The sequence below is a fragment of the Sprattus sprattus genome, assembly GCF_963457725.1.
Source record: "Sprattus sprattus genome assembly, chromosome: 8".
NCBI lineage: Eukaryota > Metazoa > Chordata > Actinopteri > Clupeiformes > Clupeidae > Sprattus > Sprattus sprattus.
This window is the reverse complement of record NC_137927.1, coordinates 9,723,227-9,735,782: the sequence shown is the minus strand read 5'-3', so window position 1 is coordinate 9,735,782 and position 12,556 is coordinate 9,723,227. Positions and strand designations below refer to the sequence as shown.

Below are 12,556 nucleotides of genomic sequence, written 5' to 3'. Positions count from 1 at the left end.
TCAAAATTTTGGAGCTTAATCACATCATTTGCAAAGCCATATGGTGGCTTTTCGACCACTCAAGACAATGACTTAATGATTAGACTCAACAGAATTAATAAACAGACTCTTTCCAGAGATACCCTTAGATGGCGTACAGGCATGATGGATGTCACATCTTGAAAGGTTCCTGAAAAAAAATCAATTTAAAAAAGCCACAACAGCATACACAGGGAAAGAGTTTAGTTGGACTATGACTCATTAACAAACATATCAGACCAACATTTATCCAAGCAAGCACTTCCCCAATGTTCCTGGGACCCATCCCCAAACCCTATGAGTTAGGGCTTTGTGCTCTGCTGCTGCTGCTGTGCCTTCTGCTTGGGGGCTTCAGGGTACACCAGGAAGCCAGTGAAGGTGATGTACTTTGCGTGGTTGCTGTAGGCCCCGAATCCCTCCCGCTGGTGACTGTAGAGCCAAACGGTGTCGCCTCGCTGCAGCTGGAGCATCAGGCTCTGGCTCTGTAGAGCCTTCTCCTGGTCGCTGTCGTCGTAGATCATGGCCTGCACTTCCAGGTGGTTCTTCATGAGCTTGATTGAAAGGGTCTTGTGGGGGAGCTTGCCGGCGTTGAAAGAGAAGTAGTAAGCCCCCGTCAGGCGGCAGTAGAAGGTGCCGATGGACATGTTGAAGTCGTTGCCAATGTTGACGAAATCCGTGTCGAAGGTGATAGGATGGTGCTCTGCGTGACCTCGGTCGACCCCCACGATGCTCTGGGTGCGGCCCACGGAGAAGGCTGACCTGGGGTCCTCCTCTTCTTCTTCTGTCTGTTGCTGTTCTTCTTCCTCTTCCTCCACCTGCTCCTGCTCCTCCTGTGCTTTCATTGTGTCCTCTCTGGCGTCTTGGTTGTCCCTGTCTTGCTGGACGTGCTCCTCATGATCTACCGCCTCGTTCATGTTGCGGTTTGACGTCTCCTTGACAACCGGTTCTTGGAAGCTGTATGTGTCCGGGTAGATCAGGTAGCCATTGAAGGTGGTGTAGTGGCCTGTGTTGCTGTAGATGGCGTAGCGCGGGTCACCATGGAGACGGAGCCAGACGGTGTCACCGAAGTCGAGCTGCAGCATGGCACTCTGACTCTGCACCTTCCTCTCCTCTCCGGCGTTCTCATCGTAGACGATGGCCTGCACCTCGTTACGGTTCTTCATCAGCATGACCGACAGGTCCCGGCGGGGGAACTTCCCCACAGTAAACGAGAAGTAGTATGCCCCGGGTATCCGGCAGCGGAACATTCCCGCTTTGGGGTCGAAGTCACCGCCGATGTTGACGTAGACCTTGTCGAAGGTGATCACCATCTTGGGGCCACCCTCCATGCTGTCAGTGCGTGCCACGGAGAAGGCCGACCGCTGCTCCACGTCCTCTGCCAGACGGGCAAACCCCCATGCCAGGGTCACATGACTCAACAGACAAATCAGGAGTGGCCAGGTGTGCTTCATCTTCGTTTCTGTGGGGATCAAAGACAATAAGAGTTGAGTAACATTAGTTAACCTTGAATTCTCAGTGGTCTACAATTTTGCAGCATTCAATGCTTTTTAATGCAAGTAGGTTGTATTAAATCTCAAGGTTGACTTGCAGTAGAATGTTATATTCAGACACTATCGTGAGGATCGAACGTAAATAAACCTTTTTCACATTCTAGATGAAAGCATAGGTCATAAAGGTCACTGCCCACCTATTGTCATGGGAAAACATCAAACAGAATATTGAAATTCTCTCACTATTAATAAATCATTTAGGTAGCAGTTATCCAACTGAGTCGCTGCTGAGTGACAATTTGATTTGTTCTCATTGACTGCTCAGTGCTGGAGATGTATGACACAAAACATTGCATTTAACAGATCTGAATTTCTATGTAACTCTTGTGTAATTTTCCGATATTGTAATGATGAAGTGAAAATGTGAAACAATTCACAAACATAAGTGTAATGTCATTTTTCTACTAAAATGTTACACTATACAATTCCTCAAAGCAGTCAGTGTCAACATGACGAATTTACCTGTGGCCTATACCTCTTTGTGTACATTGCACCAGTGTTGTGTGACTGATTCACAGTGTTTGTTTATATTTATTTCAACTCTTTGTTTCTGCCTCCAGACTTAAATTACACACGTCAAGTTTAAATTAAGATATTCATATTGACATGGTAATGAGAAATAAATAAATGCATTTACTCATAAAAGTCTGCTAAAGCAGAGTTATCCAAAAATATAATAATTTATTCTGGAAGCAATCAATGACATTATTACAGTGCGCATCTTCTATCAGATTTTTAATGACAGCAAACAAATCATGTCTGGTGAAAGTGAATGCATGTTTAATGGAATAATCCAGTTCTGATCAAAGCAATATGTCAGTGGGGAAAAAATTAGAGTGCATAAAATATTAATCATAGCTGGAAACCTGTAACGCATGGAGGCATGCCGTGAAGTGCATGCAGTACAGTGAAGTGGTATTTCATCAGGCTTGTCTGTCTTATTCCAGAACCAGCTGGCAACATTCTACCCAGATATCAACATTCTCTCCACTAAGACCTGGCTCTAACTCGTGCCAGATAAGGGCTAGACCTGCTCCAGAGTGGACTTATCTGGGCACTCATTGTAATGACAGAAGGGATGGAAGAGTACTGGAAAATATGACAAATTGTTTGAAATTGCGTCAGAAAAGCTAATCAATTTAAACGTATTCAGTTTATTTATACGTATGCTTTCTGCATTCGTATTGGCATTCTACTTCATGCAGTTTATTATGACCGCCGCGCGAGAGCCATATAGGTCATATAGGTTTAGTCGTTTGGGATCATTATGACACCTTCTGACTGCACGTTAAGTTTTGTGGAATTCCGTTCACTGGGGGGCATGCAATAAATTGATTTATATGATTATACACCAAGGTGGCGCGACACAGTTTTCTTCTTATATCCCAAGAACCGTAGGGCCTTGGAGGGCCAAATTGTTCTTGTATGTTTGTGTCAAGGGGCCATGTCAACCCATACCATAACCAGTCATTACATGTATAGCGCCACCTAGTTAAAAATTAAAAAGCAAAAATTAGGTGTTTTAATCGCATATATGTCAAAGTGCTCGAAAAATTACCAAATTTTCCAGGGACATCAAAACTGTAACCGTCCATCTTCGGTAGAGTTTTTGTCCATGGATGGAGCAAAATGGCTCTGTAGCGCCCCCTAGAACATTGCAAAAACCCCTGCGCATTGGGGTTATTTTGGCGAAGCTTGACGGAATTCGGTACAGGCTTCATCATGCTTGGACTCACCAAAAAGTCTCTTGACGCCATGGTGGCAGGTCCACAGGAAGTCGGCCTTTTTGAGTGGAAGATGCATTTTGATGGCGTTTGCACACCTCGCATCTGATCAAACTCCTCCAACAGATTGAATGGTAACGCCTTGAAATGTGGTTCGGCTACTCTTCAGCCATGGGCGACTAAAAGTTATATTGGATTTTCTCATTAGTCAGAAGGTGTGGGCGTGGCAGACCCTCAAACTTTGCCAACTTGCTAGTGCTTGCCACAAAACACAAAGGGCCTCATTTATAAAACGTACTTACGCACAGAACTGACTTTAGACTGTGCGTGCGATCAAATCCACGTCTAAGTATAGATTTATAAAAAACGTCTTAGACGTAGAAAACTACGTATCTCTACGTCTGGTTTCAGTTTGTGTAAGTACATTTCCTTGCGGCAATACTGGAGTACTGCAGGAATTCAGGATTCTTCGAGCGCAGACAGCCGACACGCAGTTTCATTTGGGCTAATGGTGAAAGGCCAAATTAATGTTTCGCTCAATAAAATCAAATAAACTATTAGAATAATTTACACATGAATGAGATTCACATCTTAGAGGTATTCCGTTTTAATTTCACAAGTGTAAAACATTTCGCTCAAACTTATAGCCTATAAGAAGACTAATAGTGGCTTAGTTTTCAGTAGGAGATATGGCTGCATTGGCGTTGTTAGAGCATATTGCCAACTGCGCAATAAGGTGAGAGAGGGTTTTTTTTGTGATCGCGCAGACTTTTTGACACAGGATGATGTATGTCTGATAAGCAGGTACCGCTTGCCGTGAGCGTTGTGCCCAAATGGCCTCTCGTCTAGAGAGGCGCACCAGAGTCAACCAGGCCATACACGTTCAGGTATTGTCCGTACTTGGATTCCTGGCTACAGGAACGTTCCGATGAGAAATTGGAGACCAGTCGAGCAATCCCCGTCATAATTAAGCAGAATTTTGCCCGATGTTCTTCGCAGTATACTATCCCATATGCCCGCAATTTATTAGATTTCCATACAGTGCCCAGCAAAATGTGAAAGAGGATTTCCTGCGTAAAACAGGGTTCCCAATGTATTCTCATCCAGATTTTGCACACTCAGAAAGCCTAGAAAGCCCACTTCAATACAGCGCAGATGCGGCTTCTGCTGCTCGTGCCGCAGGTGCTGGTGCTTTGGAGACGTGTCTACTACATGTCAAATACTTTGCTTTTGCCATTACGCCACCAGACAGGCTTTCTAACGATGTTTCGGCCCGCATCTGCTGTTCCATCAGCGGAACGGCGATGTCAGCTTCACTTTAATTCTTCTGTTTACATGTTTCTTTCTTGCTTGCCACTGTCACAGAGAGTTTGTGCATTGAGGATGCGCTCTGTTTGTGCATTAAAAATATGCTGATTAGATTAAATAGGGGCGTTTTGAGGGCGGAGATTCAGTTGCGCACAATTTCACGACCATTTGTGATTTATAACCGAAGGATTGCCGTACACGTGTTTTTTGTGTGTACGTATGTTTTCTGTGGATCTCACTTACGCTCATTTCAGGAAATGTCTTAGACAAAATGTAGGATGGTTTCTACGCAACGTTTTATAAATGAGGCCCAAAGTCTCTTATAACTCTTGCGTACATTGTTTGATCCAGAGAAAATGTCTTAGGGTGGACGCTGGATCCGGCCCGAACGCGTACATATGCCTGACTGATATCACCTATAGCGCCACCTGTTGGTGGTTGGAAACTTCACTTTGTTTCCACACCTCTTTATGTGACCTGTTTTAACAAACTACATTGCAAAAGAAAAATATACCAAAACAATCCACAAAAAAGTAGTACACAAAACATTACATAACCAAATCATCAAAATCTATCACAAATAATTCCTTTAATACATAAAAATGAAACACAAACCAATTTACACACACAAAACACATAAAAACACACAAACACACTGACAACCATGACTCATTCTGTGCCAAAACCTACTGAACAGTTCGGCGGTCATATTTTGTAACGCTTTGCGTTACGTCCAGTTCTGTTTTGACTTGTAATGTATGTATTTATTTTAAATCATTATGGGAGGCTCTCTGAATGTGTCCCAACTGACTAAACAAGACTGATTTGCATTCTGATTCCCCTGCCCCTGCCCCTTTCAGCAATTTACATATATTTCATAAACCGACTTGTTCTGGTTTCTCAAGTGAACAAACACGACAGTAGCAGGCTCTCTGAACACCCAATGTTAGTCTTCTCCACAGTGTCAAAGCTGGAGGAAGAGCTGGTGATTGACTCCAAATGGTCCCCACAGAGAACTCTGCAGGTTGAAATGCTTGTATCTGCTTTGTGGAGCGATCACATAGAAGTGAGGCTGCATTAATTAGGAGCTAATTACTACGGGGAAGCACACACTTGACTTTGCTAATAAAGGAGCTGGAGAAGACAGAGCATTGTCAATTTGTTTATACCTACCATCCTACAAAGAGTGTTAGGGATGTAGTGTGCTCTTTTAGATGTATAAGATGGTTATGAATATGCAGATCATTTAACACTTTAAATCAGGGTAATGTGAAATTACTTAACTAAGCAGTGGTGGTAATTAAAAATATAAAATACCCAACAGTAATTAATTCTGGGGTGGGGGTGGTTCAAAGCAGAGTAATGTCACCTCTCAAAGCAATACGACAATAATTGCTTTAATTGCATGAAGTCTGATGATGTTGAATTGGGAGATATTTTAAAAATGCATGTTTTAGTTGCATGCATGCTAAGTATTAAGACTTACTCTTTTTTGTGGCTTATAAATCCATGGAAAGGTTATACACAAATGCTTTGGAAAGTGCTGTCTGCAAATTCAGCAGTCTTCTTCAGCCTAAGTCAACTCCACTACTTCCTGTCATTATTTGGTCAGCCCTTGACAGGAATGGGTCTGCCTGTGATCATTTCCAATAACATTGTTTTACGTGCTCTCTCTCTCTCTTTAAAGCCCTTTTAATACCCTAAGTGTTGCAGGATAAAATCTTCAAAGGTAGTAATATCAAACTGCACTCTACACACAGTCTAATGTTCCTGCTTCCTCTTCATAGCGCACAAATTCCTTTTTATGCTTTATCGGGCTTTTGAAACGAATGTCAAGCACTTTTGGGATTATATTTGGGGCTTGGTTTTGTGCCAGTGGCTTGCGCTTCGGTAATGTCAGCCAACACAATTTGGTTTCTAACCAGATGCGAAGCAGGTTGTGCTCAGTAGTGTGTAATTCTTGGATGATCCGTGCCCGACACAGATTACATTCATCAGAATGATCGCAATCCTTCCCCTATCCTGTTCTTGTCATCAGGCATTGTGTCACATCTGTGATGTGGGTGTCTTTTTATATTTTTAGCCTTCACAAATGCCATCTTTTAAGCTGAAGCAAATAGTGTGAGATTGGCTGTTTGTAAATGGCTTTACCTCAATGGTCTTGGGTGCTTTTATCCAAAATATGCATTTATCGTTTTTTTTTTTTTTTTTTTTTTTTTTTAAAGCTAGTACCTATTCCCCCAAATTAAACAAATAGACACACCAAGTCTCTAAGAAACTCACAGTCTGTACACTAATCACAACAAGCAACATGACTGTCATCACCACTGCTCGATTCTTAACTGCATGTAATTGCAAATGGGTCATATGGCAAAGGATATATTTCTAAGGATCACTCATATGGTGTCTTGTTTGCCACTTCAGGAGAAGGTGTCAGCCCTTTGACATCTGTGATACAGTCACCAAATGTGATACAGCATTAATGGGTAATGAGACCCAAAAGGCAGGGAGTAGTTGTGATGAAACAGCACAAAAAACGAGATTACTGGCGAGATAAGGATCATGCTATTATGATGGTAATCTAATGTATTATAATGTGTGTGAAACAGTTCATTAGTCAACCTGTGTCACTAAATCATCCCTCTGACAACAGCAGCTGCTAAGCTCCGAAGAGGAACCTGCACTGCAGGATGGTCCTAGGCAAAGCAGCGGAGTGAAAACAAGGACACTGCTTCAGCGGCCAAAATGCACAAATTAAATAAATAAATCTCTGTTGTGTTACTTAATGAGACCTCAGGGGAGGAGAGATTGCAGATATTTTTTGTTAAAAAAATGCTTTTACCCCCTTTGAGCAGATGTGAGACGGCTACGCTTGTGTCAAACCAGGCTTAAAATAGCACAGTTATTGTTGCCATGCAGAGATCTGGTCGCACAGATGTGGTGGATCCTAATGTTTTCTAAAAAAAAATCCACGGTAAAGAAGGATACTTCGGAAAGGCTATCCTGATAATATCCCTGGTGGCCATACAATGATGAAGAGAGAGGCACACTGAATGCAAACTCCTCTTGTATCATCTGTATGGCAAAAGTGTTTAATGGCTGGAGAGACTATACTGTCTCAGTGGAGCACATGCTACAAGAAGATGACAGATTCAAGCAGCCTGTATAAAGGGAATCATTCTGACTCTGATCAGCTAAATGACAGTCTTCACAAAACCCTCAACTCAGTTTCAAATTTGGCTGAGCTTCCTTCATTCCTAGAATGAGAACGTGTGAATGATATCTTGAATCAGACACTAAATGGAAAAAAGACCACGAATAATTGAACAAACAGCCACAGTCATAGGTTGGTTTCCTTGGCCCCCGAAAAACACAAGGGAATGAGCGTCCAGCATTCTTATCATGTTAATCACCTGGTGCACAGACTGTGGCCCACAGCAGAATAGGGTTGTGTGATGGCCCTTTGAAATGGAAATCACTACAAAACCTTAACATACTGTCTGGCTTACCCAGCTTTTAAGGACTGCTATTTTAATCACAAAGATAAAACACTGGAATTAATTAGTTTTTATGGAGACGTGGTGAAAAGCAAATTGGAACGGGGTGCGGTAGGTCTGTGGCTCTCGCTGGCCCTGTTGGAATAGATCTGGGTGTTGGACAATACAGACACCCAACCTGAAACCTGCAGTGGTGTTTTGCGAGGCTGATTAGGTTGATGAAGTTATACTCGTTGGAATAGCAACACATATGGCAAGACAATAAAGTGAGAAATATTTATATGATCTAAGAGGAGAAACATCATGTTGACTCAATAATGTGATTCCGTTGCTAAAGATTTGTTGTTGTAATATTGAAATGCCTGTCATATAAATATACAACTTGTGCAATATAATAATAATAATAATAATAATAATTAATTTTATTTTTAACGCACTTTTCATTCAAACGAATCTCAGAGTGCCTATATTTACATAGATTATGTTATGATTTGATGAATAAATATGTGTGGAGAAATTTCTATTTAGTTACATAAAGGTGTTAATCTGTAATCAGGCGAAATCTCTCGCCTTGGTTTCAAAATTGAGACTTCGTTAACCTTGACAGAGCCAAAATATGAAAGCGTTAAATTGAGAGCAACTAGAACCAGTTACAGAGAAATAGATGAGAGAGAATGCAACATAAAACTTGACCTTGATCATTCACGTGTGTGTCACATCAATAAGACGACACCCTTTTGTCACACAAGAACTCTCTTCCAACAACCAGCAACCATCAGCATGGACTGAACTGAAACTTAACTCAATCCAGAAGATACTTCCTACATATATCCTCTAATTATCGACCTCCTAGCCAGGCTGTCTTAAAGCTCTTTCAGGAATGGGATGACTAAGTAGCACAGTTATATCAGTTTTGAGACCGAGTCTGTGAACGGCTATGTTTTCCCTTCAAGAAAATCAACAGATAGTAGGAAGAAAACACATCCTTACAGACTTTAACTGCCAATATATAAATCAGATTTACAATACTGAGATAGTAGTAGGTTACGTTTTATGAGACAGATGCTGTTACAGAAGCTGTGATTGTCCATAATCAGTCAATGAATGAGGCCAATCCATGCGCTGGATGTGAAATTGCACTGACACGCTGAGCCTGGTGCCAGTCACTGCTGACAAATATCCTTTACTGTGACTCATTCAACATGTTCACTACTCACTCCACCAAAATAACTGCTGAGGGCTAACGCTTCACGTCACAGTCAGATTTAAAAGGCTAAAATGTGGCAGAATTGCACTGAAAGGGGGTTGGAGTTGTTTAAATTTGTCACTGTGTCAGGGGGATTTGTGGGCGTGTATTACCTTGAAAAAGAGCTGATTTCATGGACCTATGTTAGTTTTCAGTAAGACATTTTGCATTTCTGTAGGCTTACTTACTTATACTTCGGTCAGTACTGAGAAAAGATTAGGTAAAGGATTCTACAAATATTCTCCAACTTACTTACGACTTTAAGTGTGATCATATTTATTTTCATCTCTCTCCATCAAGGTGATATAATGCCAATCATATGCCACTTTAAAACAAAAGTTTTATTTATTTATGTTCTTTTCTTACTTCAATCTGAATAGGCTATAATACAAGAGTGCATGCCTCAAGTGCTAGGCTTCATCAGAACTGTCTAAACAAATACTGACACTAATAAATACTTGTTAAAACCCTTGGCCACATAGTTCTGCTTATTTACTGTTGGCAATATTTAAGCTTTAAAGTGCAATTGAGTTTACCAGTTCGCTTAGCCAACTGAATTTGGGAGCCGTTTGAAGGATTGAGGCAGGGGGTGTGTGGGGGCCGTCACTCTGTCTGTGCGCCTGCTCAGGGTGATAACAAACACATCCCAGCCAGCAGCAGTTTTTGGGAACAACATTTTCACTTATTTATTTTTCCATCTATTTCCATTTATTTACCATCACTTCAAAAAATATTTGCTCTAAAATGGTTCTGCAGAGAGCTCTGATGATGAGGTTTGGGACTGCGGAATTTAAATGTTGGACCTAAGAGAAAAGGTTGTGTAAGGCAAGGCAAGTTTATTTACATAGCACAGTTAATACACATTGGTTTCAAAATGCTTTCCAAACAAGCAGATAAAAAGGAATAATTTTGTTTGATTTCTGACTTCCTAATTTAAACAGTGTAAATTGATGTGACATTAATATTCAAAACAGATGGGTCCATTATGCAAGAGGGGCTGTTATCAGTACAATGTTCTGTCACGACAGCAGCTACACACTCCAGGTTTTGAGAGGCTTATTTTTACATTTGTTTTACTCTCTCTTTCTTCCTCTTAGATGTCTCTTGAAGTTGGTTGCCTTGAAGAGGGAAGAAAGTGATCATGAAATCCCAGTGACTGTTGTGTCTGTCTGGCCATTTTGGCAGGCCGCTGCCGAGGACAGAGTGCATCACTCATCAAGCATAAACAACAGACAGAGAGGCATTATTCCTCCTGCCACCATGCTCTGAAACACAATCTCCTCCGTCTGAAAAAAATGATAGAGGGCTTTTTCATCTGTCCTCGCAGCTGCAGATGCCCCTGCTCACTGGCGGGCACAGATATCAATAGCTGATGACCACGGGGTTCCTTTCACCCTCTAAATAGGACACACGAGAGCCAAAGCACACAGCCAAACGGAGGACGCTCAGGAGAGCACGAGACACACGGCTGAGAACAGACTCTGTTTTTTGCAGCATTCAAAAAACATTCCCCTCTGTCCTTCATTATAGTTAAGAGTAGCACCAAGAGAGCATGAAAGTGAATAGGGACCTGCAGGCTTTGACTAAAGAAACCAGGTTTAATTACACCGATGAAGAAAAAATGATACTGCAGCAGAAGTCTGAGGAACGTAAGCTGGCTAGTCCCCCATTCCTCCCTCCCACACAGACTTAGAGATTGCTCTAGCTCGACTCACCCCACTAAATCCCTTTCAGGAATCTATGGGTGCTGAAAAGAAATAATGTCTCAGCTAAAATGACAAAATAATTGTTTTAACATTTCTTGGCGAGGCATGGCTCAATCGGCCAATGTTTCTTTTGTGCACGATGGTTGGAAAAAAGAGACTGCACTTTAAATATAAAATTTACATAATCATTTAATCGGATGTGAATTCATTTTAGACCCGCCTCCATTGTCAGATGAGAGTACCCCCTTCAGGACGGCTCTATTAGTGATGAGGCCTCCCTCTGCTCATCATATGCAAACGTTCATCCTTCAGAAAGACTGAATAATGTAAACCTACTGCTCCACTGCATCTTTAGTAAATCACATGTACACAACCAAAACCACACACGCACACACAAAATCACACACACACACAAAATCACAAGCACACACACACACACACACACACACACACACACACACACACACACACACACACACACACACACACACACACACACACACACACACACACACACACACACACACACACACACACACACACAGTATCTCTGTCAGCATCCCAGGAGTCCCAAATCACACTGGCAAACCGTCACAAACAAACTGTGTGCAAATATGGCAATCTGGACCGCCCTGAAATGCAAGCCAAATAAAGATCTATCCATTCTGGCTGTTGAGTATGCCTCTGATTCAGACTTAAAAAGGCACAGAAAGATGGTGGTAGGGAAGGTGAGAATAAGACCTCTGTTTCTGACAGATTTAGGTTAGCTTCTACCTCATTACAGTTATGGGTGGGATGAGGAGGAGAGATGGTGTTTATTATGAAACTCTCTATCTCTAGTCCTTTTTATACAGAGATCCCGCAATAATCACGTTAAGAAGAACACTCATTGTGCCACCATCGCTTGTTTATACTGAGCCAAAAACGACAGTGTGTACTTTCACATTGCAAGCCGTAATGCCGAACCAGAAGCATCAATCTTTACTTATAAATACGCATTCACGACCACTTGGAATTTCTAACTCAGAAAACTGTACCAGGATGCCACTTATAACATAGCTCCAACTCAGAAACTCAGAAAAATATCCCCAGATTCAGTGAGGTGCATCATATAATCAATTTGAAATTGTTATCAACATGGCGATGAACCAAACAGCCTAAAAGAGACCTTCATAATATCAAAGGTTAAAACATTTTGAAATGTTTAAACTTTAAAGCTAAAATGCATTCAAGTCAAAGCTGGGAAATACCATGTGAACGTCCTGAATTCTGAGTTGCCATGTAACAACATATGCACCGTAAATAAACTAGCTTACCTATTAGTTTAAAAAACAATGACTGGTGATTTTTATGTATAGCAGTGTTAGTGTTACTGCTTATTATGTCTAATTTGTGTCTTCTTTTCCATTTTGTTTTGGTTAGCTGCTTAGGCAGCATCCTACCCGTGTTCCATGTGCTCTCCCTTTCACAGAGATGTCATTTTGCCTCTGTGACTACCTCCGCTGCC

At 41.6% G+C, this 12,556-nt stretch overlaps 1 protein-coding gene across 1 annotated transcript in view; it reads right to left on the bottom strand.

Moving 5' to 3' along the window:
• Positions 1-320: 320 nt before the first annotated feature.
• Positions 321-12,556, bottom strand: part of c1qtnf4 (C1q and TNF related 4) — a gene marked incomplete at its 3' end in the record, with an annotated part of 15,339 nt that continues 3,103 nt past the window's right edge. The window contains exon 2 of the mRNA XM_080843466.1: positions 321-1,477. Within this exon, the coding sequence (XP_080699592.1) occupies positions 321-1,477 (1,157 nt within the window). The remainder of the gene's footprint in view (positions 1,478-12,556) is intronic.